At 38.7% G+C, this 15,025-nt stretch overlaps 1 protein-coding gene across 6 annotated transcripts; it reads left to right on the forward strand.

Moving 5' to 3' along the window:
• The first annotated feature begins 370 nt into the window (after positions 1–370).
• Positions 371–14,264, forward strand: LOC127809721 (serine/arginine-rich splicing factor SC35-like). 6 transcript variants are annotated; one of them, XR_008025210.1, is made up of 10 exons: positions 371–503; positions 602–680; positions 1,052–1,131; positions 10,632–10,698; positions 10,969–11,040; positions 12,715–12,930; positions 13,021–13,201; positions 13,349–13,473; positions 13,573–13,682; positions 13,800–14,223. XR_008025210.1 is itself a non-coding variant. In XM_052348746.1 (8 exons), exons 1-8 carry the CDS (start codon positions 428–430, stop codon positions 13,352–13,354), a joined length of 777 nt encoding a protein of 258 aa, XP_052204706.1. In that variant the 5' UTR covers positions 371–427; the 3' UTR covers positions 13,355–14,264. The 6 variants fall into 6 exon arrangements, 1 of the variants encoding a protein (XP_052204706.1); XR_008025211.1 differs by having other exon boundaries at positions 13,579–13,682; XR_008025208.1 differs by having other exon boundaries at positions 13,573–14,264.
• The last annotated feature ends 761 nt before the right edge of the window (positions 14,265–15,025 follow it).

The raw sequence follows: 15,025 nt of genomic DNA on the forward strand, positions 1-15,025 counted from the left end.
ATTTTAAAATTACAATAAAAATCAGCTCGAAAGATTTTATCAAGAGTTTGCACTTATTCTATTTTCCTCCTCAAGATTCTTCAAATGATCCATCCCTAATAACTTTTGTTAAATTATTTGAAATGTCACTAAATTTTCATTCTATATTTCTTATATTTTAAAATTTCAAATGTAATAGGTATGATAATGGTTATATTTTCTAAATCTTAGAGAGGTATTTGTAATATTTTAAACTGAAGGGTTACCGCTGTAATTATGCTAAACTTTAAGGGTGTGATGAGGATTTCCTTAACAAGGCATTCGATAAAACGACGTCGGTCTGAATCCGTGGGGATATATATTGAAAGATCGACCGCGTTCCTTCAAGAAGGTTCTATTTGCCGAGAAAGAGGAGAGACAGAGAGCCAGAGAGAGAGAGAGGAAGAAGATGTCTCACTTTGGGAGATACGGTCCTCCGGATATCGTAGACACCTATTCTTTGCTCGTCCTCAACATCAGTTTCCGTAAGTTTTTTCTTGATTTTCCGTTCGTTCACTGATTTGGCGATGTATTGCTTGGATTTGCCGTGATTTTTGTTTTGTGCGGTTTCTTGTCGAAATAGGTACGACTGCGGATGATCTGTACCCGTATTTCGACAAGTATGGCAAGGTTGTGGATATCTTCATCCCGAAAGATCGAAGGTTTTTCATCTGCCTGCCTCTGATTGTCGCGTCCCGTTTGGTTGTCGAGAAAATCCGGAAAAGAAATATTTGCGGACTGAGGAAACTGCGCTGCAATTTATATTTCCTCGGTTTCTGAAAATAATAATTGGCCGAAAAAACGCACTTAGTTATGCCTATACATATTTATATTTCTAGGTTCTTCCATGATTGCATTTATGCCTTTTCTTTAACCCTTAACAAAAGAGAAATTAAGAGGAGGCACCAATTTATTTGGTTGTATCTTGTGTTTGTTTGAAATGAATATATTTCTAGACTGTTATATTGCTAATGCGATCGATTAGTTTTCTTTCAGATTTTAGTTTTAGTCATAATTTGATTTATGCTTTTAGGACTGGTGATCCTCGTGGTTTTGCATTTGTTCGCTATAAGTATCAAGACGAAGCACATATGGCTGTTGAAAGGCTAGATGGTAAATATTTCTCTTCCTCCCTCCCTTGTTCACACTTGACAAGTCTACGGCAAGTATGGTTGAGATGTCGTGAATTCATACTTTCGTTATCATCGTGCGGTCCTCTTACTAGGTGCTAATAATTGCTTTTACATAGCTTTTGTTAGTTAGATTGGCCAAATGATCCGAGCTGCTTATAGTGAAATGTGGTTTAAATCCATGTTAAAGTCGGACAACCTAAGCACGGAAATGAAACATGGTTAAAAACTATGATAGAGCTATTATTTGTTTGGTTCAACCTGCTTGGATGACAGCTCTATACTATTTTTCTTGTAAGATATTTGGCATTATAGCTTTGAAATGAGACTACTTCCACTATATCTTGGAGACTTGCTCTTCAGCCCATAATTGTCCATTTTGTATACAAGGTAGTCAAAGGCAAAAGGCACCTTTAAGGCACAATGACATTATATTGCCTGAGGTGCTAGGCCCCCCAAAAAGCGCTTGCCCTCCCCTGAGTGAAGCAAGACACACAATTGACAAAAAAATTTAATAAACACATATGCAACACATTTAGCATCCATTGGTTCTGTTAGTAGAATGTTTCTAGCAGTTTTATTTTGCCAGGGATGTTAACATAAGAATTGCATATTGGAAGGTGCTGAATTTGTAAAGTTATATGGTTTATTGTTAAAAGTTATCTAAAGTATATGATAAGAAGATCAGTGAAAGCAGTGTATTTTGAGGGCCAATGAAGTATTAAATAGAAGTTTATATCCCAATCTGTAATTAGTAATAGTTTGGGGTTAAACTGTAAATATCTAATAGTTTTAATTGGGATATCCGCCAACTATTATAAATAGAGGGCAAGGGGGTAGCCAAGAGAGGTAGATTTTCTCATTCTATTTTATCGAGTGGACATTCATTTAGAGAGAAAGGCTAGTGAGCAAGACAGCTTTTTACTCTTGGGAAATGAGTGTTGGATGTACTCGGGAATAGGAGAAACTACTCAAGCTGTTGTACTGATCATTCTTGGTAATAAAGAAGGCTGCTCTTGGTGGGTGTTTGAAGGCTAGATGTAGGGTTGCAATTACTGTAATCCGAACCAGGATAATCTGCTTGTTCTTGTTATAAATTGGGAGCACTGGCAGCCTTTAAACCCTCAAAGAAACCGATCAAACAACCCTCCAAACACTCACAACTCACCGTCAACACACAACCAACACAACAGTCTATAAAAGAACAGAATTTAAAGCATAAAACAGAACAAGAAAGAAAACATTCAAACCATATAAGAAGACAGATTTTTATCCTGGTTCATGCCAATTGAATTGGCACTACATCCAGCCTCTAAGATCCTCCCGAGAACAGTCTTTATTTCTAGAAATCGACCAGTACAGTAATGGCCCTTCTCTACCTTCTATTCCCGAGCGCCCCAATTGTTTTCCTCCAAGATTACAAAGCTAATAGCCTTAGCCTTTCTCTCAGAAACAATCAGCACTCATTACAAACAGAAAAATGAGAACTCTCTCTCCATTTGCTACCCCTTGCCCTCTATTTATAATAGTGGGTGGATATCTTAATGAATATTATTAGATATTTACCGTTTAACCCCAAAATTAGAACTAATTACAGTTTGGGTTACAAGTATCTAAAATCTTCTAAAGGAACTCTAGCGAACTGCCATCATTCATTGCTACTGCCATCATCTTCTTTTTATACCATATACTCAAGACAACCTTTAACAATTCTCCACCAATGTCTTGACAATGAGTATACTTCAACCTTCATCCATCCAAGCTTTAGCCTTCCAATAGATGAACTTGACCTGCTCTCATAGGTTCTTCATGCTGCACCTGATCACTTAAACACAAAACAAACATCAACAACAACAACAACAATAACATATCCAACCTTTATCCCACTATGTGGGGTTGGCTACATGAATTCTAGACTTCCATGTATTTCTGTCTTTTGTCATATCCTCATTTAGATCTATATATTTCATATCAAATTTTAATGTCTCTCCCAAAGTCTTTTTGGGTCTACCTCTACCTCTTTTTGTGACTAATTGTTCCATTTCATCAACTCTCCTCACAGGAGCGTCTCTTAGTCTCCTTCTCACATGACCAAACCATCTTAGTCTAGTCTCTCTCATCTTCTCCTCGATTGGCACTACTCCTACCTTATTACGAATAACTTCATTTCTAATTTTATCCTTTCTTGTATGTCCGCACATCCATCTTAACATCCTCATCTCCGCTACACTCATCTTTTGCTCATGCTGGTATTTGACTGCCCAACATTTTGAGCCATATAGCAAGACTGGTCTTATAGCTGTCCTATAAAATTTTCCTTTCAATTTTAATGGGATTTTACTATCACATAACACCCCCGATGCATTTCTCCATTTTAGCCAACCTGCCTTAATTCTATGTGCGACATCCTCATGGATTTCTCCATCTTTTTAAATCACTGATCCCAAATATCGAAAATGGTCTTTTCTTTGTAAGATTTGGTCTTCTAATTTTATTATAACATCATCCACTCTTGCATTTTTACTAAATTTGCATTCCATATATTCTGTTTTCTTTCTACTTAATTTAAATCCCTTAGATTCTAAATTGTTTCTCCACAACTCAAGCTTAGTGTTCACTCCTTCTTTTGTTTCATCCACCAGCACTATGTCGTCTGCTAATAGCATACACCATGGCACATCTGTCTGAATATCTTTAGTGAGTTCATCCATTACTAGGGCAAATAAGTATAGACTTAGTGCAGAACCTTGATGCAGTCCTATTGTAGTTATAAATGGTTCAGTATCCCCTCCGCATGTTCTGACCCTTGTCTTTACACCATGATACATGTCCTTAAGGGCTTGTATATAGGCTATTTTGACTCATTTCTTCTCTAAAACCCTCCATAATACTTCTCTAGGGACCCTATCATAGGCCTTTTCTAGATCTATAAACACCATATGTAGGTCCTTCTGATAATCTCGATACCTTTCCATTAGACGCCACAGTAAATATATAGCTCCCATTGTTGACCTACCAGGCATGAAACCAAACTGATTTTTTGACACCTTTGTTTCCTTTCTGAGCCTCTGCTCTATTACTCTCTCCCAGAGTTTCATGGTATGACTCATTAACTTAATTCCTCTATAATTTTCACAGTTTTGAACATCTCATTTGTTCTTGTATATAGGAACCAAAGTACTCTTCCTCCACTCATCTGACATCTTTTTTGATTTAAGGATGGCGTTAAATAGTTGCCTTAGCCAGGAGATGCCCTCTTCTCCCATGCATTTCCATGTTTCTATTGGTATATTATCTGGTCCCACTGCCTTATGATTTTTCATATTTTTTAATGCTTGCCTTATTTCATTTGAACTTATGTGTCGATAGAATGTGTAGCTCATATTCCCTTCGGAGTTACTAAGATGTCCCAACCTAACTCTTGTGTCACCACCATCATTGAATAATTTTGTGAAATACTCCTTCCATTTCTCCTTAATCGGTCCCTCATTTACTAAAACATTTTGATTGTCATCTTTTATGCATTTCACTTGATTTAAATCCCGTGTTTTTCTTTCTCTTGCTTTAGCTAATTTATATATATCCTTTTCTCCATCTTTTGTATCAAGTCGTTTATATAGATTCTCATATGCTTTTGACCTTGCTTCACTAACAGCTTTTTTTGCTGCCTTTTTTACTTCTTTATAATTTTTTTGATTTTCTTCATTGTTGCATTGATATACCGCCTTATAGCAAGTTTTCTTATTTTTAATTTTCAATTGTATCTCTTCATTCCATCACCAAGACTCCTTAAGGTTAGGGGCTCTACCATTTGTCTCTCCAAGGACTACCTTTGCCGTGCTTCTCAGAGCATTAGTCATTTCTTTCCACATTTGATTTGTCTGTCTTTCTCCATTCCATTCCCTTCTACCCCTTAATGTTTCTTTGAAGATTAGTTGTTTCTCCCCTTTTAAATTCCACCACCTGATTCTTGGATTTTGTTTTATGTGATTTTTTCTCTTTCAATTTCTTACTTGGACGTCAAGTACTAGAAGTCTATGTTGAGTAGTCAAACACTCTCCTGGTATCACCTTACAATTCCTACAACATAACCGATCCTCTTGTCTCATGAGGAAGTAATCTATTTGGGTGCTTGAGGTGATATTTTTATATGTGATTAAGTGTTCGTCCCGTTTTTTGAACCTAGTATTGGTTATAATGAGCCCATATGCCATAGCAAAATCTAGGATAGATTTACCCTCATTATTAATTTCCCCGAATCCATACCCTCCGTGTACCTCTCTATTTTTGTTTCCGTCTCTACCCACGTGCCCATTTAAGTCACCTCCTATAATCACTTTCTCTCCTCTTGGTATCATTTGTATGAGTCCCTCTAGGTCCTCCCAGAATTTTGCTTTTATCTCATCACCTAACCCCGCTTGTGGTGCATATGTACTAAAGATATTCATAGTCATTCTTCCTAGACTAATCTTCACCATAATAATCCTATCCCTTATTCTCTTTACATCCACTACCTCATCTATTAAGCTTTTATCCATAATAATCCCCACTCCATTTTTCGCTTGATCAGTTCCTGTGTACCATATTTTATATCCAGCTTCTGATAAAATTTTTGTTTTTTTCCCTACCCATCTCGTCTCTTGAAGGCACATAATATTAATTTTTCTCCTAATCATCACATCCACCACTTCCATAGCTTTGCCTGTTAATGTTCCTATGTTCCATGACCCAATCCTTAATCTATGATTTTGTTTTTGGCCTTGACTTTGGATTTGATTTTGTTTTTGGCCTTGACTTTGAATTTGATTTTGTTTTTGATTTTGATTTTGGTTTTGGTTTTGATTTTAATTTTGGACTAGCTTCTTTACCCACATCCGTTCAAGCAAATGCGGGAACCCTTGCTCATTTATCACTACATCCGGGCGTCGATGCAGCGGCCCTAGCTCACTTGTCACTACACGGGGGCAGTGTAGCGCGTCGCTATGAAGGGTTACGCCCACGCCCAAACGATTTTTCATAATTTGTCTAGAGTTCATGTTTTGGATCCGACTAAGTTTTACGTTGGCTGTCGGCTACCTAACACAACCCTTCTCATTTATCCGGGCTTGGGACCGGCAGTGGATAACATCCCCAGGCGGAGTTAAACACAAAACCAACATCGTAGAAAACAAATCAATGCTGTAAAACATAACAATGGACCACCTTTGGATAAAATCAGCTGCAATAACTAAACCTGCAATAACTAAACCTGCAACTTTCATTAGATATTATCCTCCTCAAGGGATTTTCCTAATGGATACATTCCTAACACCAATATGATTGGTTTCTCCATAGTGTCTATTGTCTAAGTACACTCAACCATAAACCAAATCCATACTCATTAATCCAAAAGTGTCACAACACAGTGAACCTCACCTGAATTGGCCTTTCCACTGCTAGACTTTATTCCTAGCTCCCCAAAACCGGTCTATTAGGCTTTACCACTGTTCTTCCTCTAATATTTGCTTCAAACAAACATGACTGCTCATCTCTACTTACCAGTCTACTAAGATATGCTTACAATTAGGGTAACCTAGGCTGCCTTAACCTATCCAAACCCTATTCCAATCTCTATGCCTTAGTATTTCCCAGCTTATCCTTCCTCCCACACTCTCAAACACTGATCTAAACATTCAGCTACACCTTGAGAGTTCTATTTTGGAGAAAATGCCAATAAAGCTGCCCATCAATATACTAAGCATACCACTGGAATATTCATAGCTTCCCTATGCACTCAATATTAACCCTTTTGGACTCTTACAATCTTATATCTTACCTAAGGAATTATAATCACACCTAGAGAGACCTTCTGAGCAACCAATCCTTGCTTACCTTTCCCTCTAGCCTATTATGCCTTGGCTACACTATAAGATCACTTTTCCGTTAGTTTCCCCATGGATAATGGCTGTTAGTGATACCTATTTGATCCAAATTAAGCCTTCATGTGCTGCTTTAATCAGTGGCCATTTGTCTAGCATTTTTCCTAGACTTTTCCCCATTTCCAGCACCTTCCTTAATTCTCAAATAGACACTTCACAGCACTCCACCCCTTTAACATAAGGGATCTTTCATCTAAGTCCAACATTCTCCCCAAATTTACATGGCTCCATGCCATTCATTTGGACAAGAGTGCATCACCTCTTCTTATACAAGAGGTTCTATTTCCCAGCCTGCTCCTTAGCACTCAAACCTGAGCCTAAGCATCCTTCAAACCCAACATTCCATACCTCACTGGTAGATTACTTGTGGTTCTATCTTTTACCCATCCTAGGCAACACTAGACCTTCTATTCCCTTGCTCATTACCTACAAGATGATTCTCCTTCCCTTTCATTGCTTAATCCAGATTTTGATCAACCATGGGCTTCACCATACAAGACAACCCTTGCACACATCCTTTTCCCCTCACTGTTCACAAGGACCCTCACTGCAAGAGCCAAAACTATACTAAGCTTCCTCATTCTCACGATCTAGCCCAAGCTTACACAATGAATATGACCAAATTTTTTTCCAGATTTCCCTATTGCTATACCCTGGTTCATAGGTTAGTTTAGGACATTCCCAAAGGTTTCTCCTTGCTGTTTTCTTTACACAGCATCCCAGATTTCATCCCTTGCCCTTAGCATCAGCTAATTTCATGTCCTATTGGTAGAGTTTTCCCATATAGGTACGAACCCTAGCTTTAGAAGACCTAGGCATACCTATTCCACAACTCTCCTCCACCTAAACTTTCATACCAGAAGCAATTTCCAGCAAGCTCATACTTATTCCAGCAAGCTCATATACGCTTGGGAATTCCTTGGGGACATACCATCTCCACTAGGTTCACCTCAACTAGCGCCACCATGAGACAAGGCCTAGATAGGTTCCCAAAACATCCTAGAAACTGATTTCTAATGGGATTTACTAATTTTGGAGACTTCTACATCTGGAGATCTAGACAAAACTACATGGTTTCTATTCCTATACACCTGCAAATTTTCCCCTCCCCTAATATCCCTAGCCTTAGATACCTTTTCTAGTCCTTGCTCACCATTGTGAGCCATCCTCAACAAATGACACAGCCTAACCTTATCATAGGCTATCCTTTAGAGGCTGCAGCTTATCCACATATAAATGCAAGCATGCACCACATAACCTCCATTCTTGAGGGTTGCTACCATCTCTCTAAGAGATCCTTGCAACTTCTTAGGACTCCAATTCTCCTTTATAGGAGAAACCTTTCTATCTAATTCTTCCTAAGGACATTAGACTTTCTTTTTAAACAGGGACATATTTTACAGCTTCTAATATTCTGGAACAGCTCCACCATGCATCCTAATTTTTCCCATCTCCAATTTCCTTGACCTTGGTTGTTGCCTAGACAAACCATTTCCCCCTCCACCATGTCTCTATGGGTAAAAACCCTTTTCCTATGAGAATTACACCCTAACCCTAGGACCTATGCTATTTTTACTGCATACCTAGAAAGACTATAGGACATCCGCACTCTCATAGCCAAAACCACACATGGTGTTTGAACATTTAGGGCTGGTTCTTTCTTGGGATTCTTTCTTCGTATTTGGGCAATTCTTCTTCATATGCCCTTCTTCATGGCAATGAAAGCATTTAATCACTTACTTGCCACTCCTAGACTTAGACCGAGACCTACCTTTAAAACTAGGGTCTCCTTTTTCTGTTCTAAAGTTCACTGCCAAAGCTTCTATGGCAGATTTCTGGGACTCTACTTTGTGCTGCAAATCCTTGGAATTCAAAGCTCTTATCACATCATCTAGGGTCAGCTTATCTCTTCCATGTTTCAAGATATTCACAATGGTTTCATAGGACTTAGGAAGAGAGTGCAATAAGACCAAAGCCTTATCCTCATCTTCATACTTAATATTTATATTCTCAAGATCCAAACACAATTTATTAAAACTGTCCATATGATCTTGCAAGCTTTGATTTTCACTCATCTTGAAAGAAAAGAATTTTGTTTTCAAGAACAGCCGGTTGGAGAGGGTTTTAGTCAAATAAAGTGCATCTAACCTATTCCAAAGCTCCTCTGCGGTTGACATATTTGACACCTCCCGCATGACTTTGTCTCCTAGGCTTAGAATAAGGGTGTTAAAAGGCTCTTTTGCTGGTTTCTTTTCTCCTATCCCTGATTTCTTTTTTCTGGACTTCAATTAGGGTTTCAGGCATAGGCTTTTCAGCCTCTAAGGCTTCCTCTAGTCCAAGATTTCCCCAAAAGGCTCTCATCTTCATCTTCCATAGGCCAAAATCATTTTGGCCATCAAATTTCTCAACATCATACCGTGCGGCAGAGGCTATAGAAGCCATTCCTGCGGGTATGTGATGAAATTCTAAGTTCTTGATGGTTCTTGATGAGAGGCCTGACTCTAATACCAATTTGTTATAAATTGGGAGCATTGGCAGCCTTTGAACCCTCCAAGAAACCGATCAAACAACCCTCCAAACACTCACAACTCACTGGCAACACAACCAACACAACAGTCTATAAAAGAACAGAATTTAAAGCATAAAACAGAACAAGAAAGAAAACATTCAAATCATATAAGAAGACAGATTTTTATCCTGGTTCATGCCAATTGAATTGGCACTACATCCAGCCTCTAAGATCCTCTCGAGAGTAGTCTTTATTTCCAAAAATCGACCAGTATAGTAATGGCCCTTCTCTACCTTCTATTCCCAAGCACCCCAATTGTTTTCCTCCAAGATTACAAAGCTAACAACCCTAGCCTTTCTCTCAGAAACAATCAGCACTCGTTACCAAAAAAAAAATGAGAACTCTCTCTCCATTTGCTACCCTTTGCCCTCTATTTATAATAGTGGGTGGATATCCCAATGAATATTATTAGATATTTACAGTTTAACCCCAAAACTATAACTAATTACAGTTTGGGTTACAACTTCTATCTAAAATCTTCAAAAGGAACTCTAGCGAACTGCCATCATTCACTGCTACTGCCATCATCTTCTTCTTATACCATATACTCGAGACAACCTTTAACAGTTCTTGTTGGTTTGCGTTTCTGTCCTGTTTTTCCAATTCCATTTTTCTTGTTTCTGTTTCATATAATTTTCTGTTGTGTGATTGGAAAATAAATCCGAGAGGGTTTGTGAGGGTGTGAGAGGATTGTTCTCGCCTAAATATTCTCATCTAAGTGTGACTTGATCGGTTTTCTTATGGGATCTAGTGACTGCCAGTGTCCCTAGGTATAACATCTATATTTAATGGGGTTGGAATAAATTTATTGTGTTAGTGCTCTTTGAAGTGACAAGATCTAGCAACTGAGGATTATTGGGCTGAATGGTACTTGGTGCTTCGTTTTTTTCTCCCAACAGATGGAGGCTAAGACGAAAATTCTTGTAGATGTTATCGAGATATGTTTGCAGATATTGATGCTTTTGTTTTGATTGCGGTTGCGACATCACTTTTCAGGCAGGGTTATTGATGGCAGAGAAATTATGGTTCAGTTTGCAAAGTATGGGCCAAATGCGGAGCGAATGTAAGTATAGTCTTGCCAGATTCTGTGTTAATATTATGTTCCCTAACCCAACCCAATGTACACACACACACACACACACGCACGCATATAATGTGCAGGTAAATGTATACTTGAGAACTTAAAATATATTGCACTTTTTCATTTATAAAATAAAGGCATCTGTGTTTCTTTATATCTTCAACTTTTAGTGTTTTTCATTGTCGCCGCTAGTACATGGTCATTCTCTACTAATATGATTATGGTTGCATCAATCAATTAATTTATTTTCAGTCACAAAGGAAGGGTTATTGAGCGAATGCCACATACTAGAGGCAGATCGAGAAGCCGCAGCCCCCGGCGGAGGTGAGGATTAACTTTTTCACTAGAAATGCTCTCCGTTAACTTTTTGATCTTTAGGAGACAATATGATGGTATCCTGGTTAAGTTAAAAAAAGTTGTCTATTTCATGATTCGGCATGTTTTTCTTGAAGATTTCAGCTATCATAAGTGGGGTGTCTTGGTGCCCCGTGGGGGGGTTGGGAATAAGATAACTAAAGAAGGGTCTTTGCAAGCAGTTAATGATAGGCAGAAGAATCATGTCTACGTTTCAATGTAGTACTAGTGAAAGATTTATGTCATGTTGTCTATATCATGATTAGGCATGTTTTTCTAGAAGGTTTCAGCTAGCATCAGTGGATGTCTCTTGGTACCCCCAGGGAGAAAATAAGATAAATAAAAAAGGGTTTTTGCATGCAGTTAATGATAGACAGAAGAATCATGTTTACATTTCAATGCACTAGCAAAAAATTTGTTCTCTTCATGTTAGGGTTGGTTTGGCATGAATCCAACCTTCAGGTTCTTGGACAGCGCTGGTTACTTCTCTTGCTTGTGATGTCTCCAAGATGCCAATGTCATGATGCCTGTGTTATGTCCAATTCTGCCACCCCCGTTATATATCTCATGAACATAGGACCAACCCCCAACAAAGCATGCAAAATGCTAAGAAAAAGGGGCAACTGGAATGTTATATGTGATTTTGGCCAGTTGCCGACTTGCGCGGATCACTTATTGATAACATGTTTCCCTATGCCATGTTAGTGAGTGTCCTAATAGTCCATAATTTGAAGCTGACAAGTGTCAAGTCTCTCTGATGAGACTTGAATTGACAGAGAAATAGAAGGATCGAGAAAGAGAGAGTTTTGGAGGGAGAGTTGAAAGAGAATTGAGAGAGAGAATTTAGGAGGGAAAGAGTTTTTCTCATTCACAGCATAAGCTCCCATCCTCATACATCTTGGCCTTATATAGGCTTCCCACTGGTTCACATCATAACCGTGGGGAACAATCAAGCAACTAACTACTGCAAGTGGCCAAGTGGGCTACTGCTATTACAAAAAATTTCAAAATTACCCTCAGATTGTAACAAGAAGATGTCATAATCTCTCTATTCTGATAGTTAGATACTTCCTGTTGATTGTGTATCACCTTTATTCTGTTGGTGTAATGAGGAGAGGGGATGATGTATGATGATTGAATCAAAGTGGCACTTCGCGGGTTGTAGTTGTCAATTATACAAGTAATGTGATTTAGATTCCCAGGATTTTTATGAAACAGTCAATCTCACATCACAGAGCTGAGTTCTATACTGTGGCATTGTTTTTGATGGCTTGCTCAACCCTCAGGCTGTCTTAGGATGATAGATGGGCCAGGCATGACAGCTCTGGGGGATAATTCAAGTAGTAGGACCATCAGAGCTTTGATTGATTATAAACGCACCATTGAAAGTTATCTTATTTCCACTGCACCTTGAAATCTGGGTCATGTTGGTGATTTTTGAATGGGGGTCCTTGGCTTCTTGTGGTTGTATCTCAAACATATTTTTACTCCTACAGAAATTCAAGTGGTAGTTGCTGATTTTTTTGTTCTTGTGTTTTGATTTGGCAAATCATTCACTTTTTTGCAAGCCTTGTGAGGATTTTGTTTATGCAATTTACTTCCTTTTTCTTTTGGATATGAAGCAGTCTGTGCCATACATTTCAGGTCCAGGGATGATTATTACAGAGAGACAGATTATAACAGGAGGCGGAGTCGCAGCAGGAGTGGGGATGGGTATGACCGTGGGCGGCACAGAGGGAGGGAGAGAGATTACCGCCGTCGAAGCAGGAGCCGCAGTGCAAGCCCAAACTATGATAGAGGTCATGGTAGTGGGCGATATGATGATGATCGGCACAGGAGTAGGAGTCGGTCCTTTGAAAGGTTTATAACATTCAAGATTTGTGCTATAAGGTCAGAAGTTTCTTCTTCTCCTCTGAATTATTGTTCTGATTGATGCTATTCCTTTTATAGTGCCTCCCCTCGTCGATCCAGCCTTAGTCCACTGAGAAGTTTGTCCCCCCGGAGGACACCCTCTAGGGATGAGAATCCTACCAGAAGCAAACATGTTGAACGATCTCCAACTGCTCGAAGCATTTCACCGAAACAACTTGATGATTCTCGAAGCGTTTCCCCTCGTAATTCAGACATTGATGTGAGTGCTTCAAGCTGAAAATTACAATTGCATGCATGTATGTGTGTGCGCGTGCATGTGTAGCGTGCCTTTGATTTATGAACCAGTTCTATATTCCAATTTGCATATGTAAATGTTAAATAGTATTTTGGAATTGAATTTTGGCAGGAGTGACGTAGGATGGTTTCACAGGCAGTAGAGAGAAATATGATGGGCATAGCTTGGGACCATATTTTGCTACTGTTGGAGATCTACTCATGGATATTCTAGATGAAGATCTTTGTGTTAGTTTGGTAGGACTGCCCTCCTGATGGTTAATCCTTTATATAAAATTTCATCCTTACATTGTTTAGTTTTAAGTATCTGGGTATTTTGTTGCCATGATGGTTAAGTATCAGAAAGTGAACGTGCTTCCACCTGTAGCTGGTGCAGCCTATAGATGCTCTATGTTGGTTAAATGCATTCTGATATCCCTGTCTGAACTATGCGAGAACAGAAAAGGGTAACAACTTTGGTTGCTTTTTTCTTTCTTTTTTTTTTTGGGCATTTGGTTGAAGTTCTAAATATTTTATCAACCTGTTAGTATGTTTGACTTGTGTTTCATCTTATATTGAGATAGCACATGGGGTCGTGATTGTAGCTGTGAAGTGGCAGCTGATGTCTCTTTTGTGTGATATGATGCATTGTGGGTGTAGCTTTGAAGTGAAAGTGAATACATCATTTGCTGAGCTCTTGCTGTTCGCCCTCCTGGTTGGGATGGGTTAGGATGGATTTAGGGCTGCCCGCTCTGTATTTGATGGCCTCTTAACTAGCTGTTTGCAGTTGGTCTTGTAGAATTTCTCTGTGAGCTGCCAGACTTGCTGCTAGGTAATTTGTTTGGAAGTTGATCCCAGCTCTGGTACATATCTGGCCAAGATACGTTTTCTGTTTAGGGTACAATGCCTGTTTGGTCTCTATTGACATCATTATGTCGCCATTCTCACATGTGCACCGAGATATAACTTTCTATTAGCAATACCAAAATATTATGAAACTTAGCTTTATAGATTGAGCTAGATATTGTATGAATATTTGACAACCCTCCTCTCTCTCTCTCTCACTAGTGGGCATATGTGTGACACTATCATTGCTAGCAGTCATGCAGTTGCATTTTTATTGTTATCTTGTCTTCTCTGCCGCTCTTTCTTAACATCCGGTATAATATGAAATCTTTATGTGCTTGTTCTAGTTGAACCCTTGCTCTAGAAGTGTCCTCCTGGAGGTGGCTTTTTAGTTGCTGAGTTGTATATCCAATATTGTTCCATCCAATGACTGTTCGTTATGCCCTCAATCTCTGCATGGTTTAAAGAGTCCCAAGTTTATCTGTTAGGTGGCGAATGGTTTTTTGATTTTTTCTTCGTTTTGGTGTTTTAACAGCTAACGCTTGTCCAATAGTTATTCTGTTTCCCATATAAGGCATTTCACAATGCAAGTTTTGTGATCTTGCAAAGTGGTTTTGAGGCATATTACTCTTTTAGGGACGTAATCATCTTTGAGCTCAGCTACGGGAATTGAATTAAAGTTTGAAATTGGGATTCATGGGTTCAGATGAAAAAGGAAGAAAAACAAGTACTTTTATGCACAGCGCATGCAAAGTTGCAAGTTTCCACATACGAAGCTGAATCATTTAAACCTAGAAACGAGACAGTAATTGCAATCGAGTGTTTTAAGAGCATATCCTACATAACCTTACTGATTAAACGCCGAAAAAAGGGACATTTAAAGGTACATCCAACAATTATAAGGATTTTACATTACCATCGAGTATATCTACTTAATGACTACTCTTCTTCAAGGGAGTATAGA

Source organism: Diospyros lotus, chromosome 9, assembly GCF_014633365.1.
Source record: "Diospyros lotus cultivar Yz01 chromosome 9, ASM1463336v1, whole genome shotgun sequence".
NCBI lineage: Eukaryota > Viridiplantae > Streptophyta > Magnoliopsida > Ericales > Ebenaceae > Diospyros > Diospyros lotus.

Excerpts from the sequence above, each read along its gene's own strand:
- LOC127809721 (XM_052348746.1), top strand. The coding sequence starts at position 428 with ATGTCTCACTTTGGGAGATACGGTCCTCCGGATATCGTAGACACCTAT. Across the intron at positions 681-1,051 it reads TTCATCCCGAAAGATCGAAG|GACTGGTGATCCTCGTGGTT; the intron begins GTTTTTCATCTG and ends TTATGCTTTTAG. Across the intron at positions 11,041-12,714 it reads AGCCGCAGCCCCCGGCGGAG|GTCCAGGGATGATTATTACA; the intron begins GTGAGGATTAAC and ends CATACATTTCAG.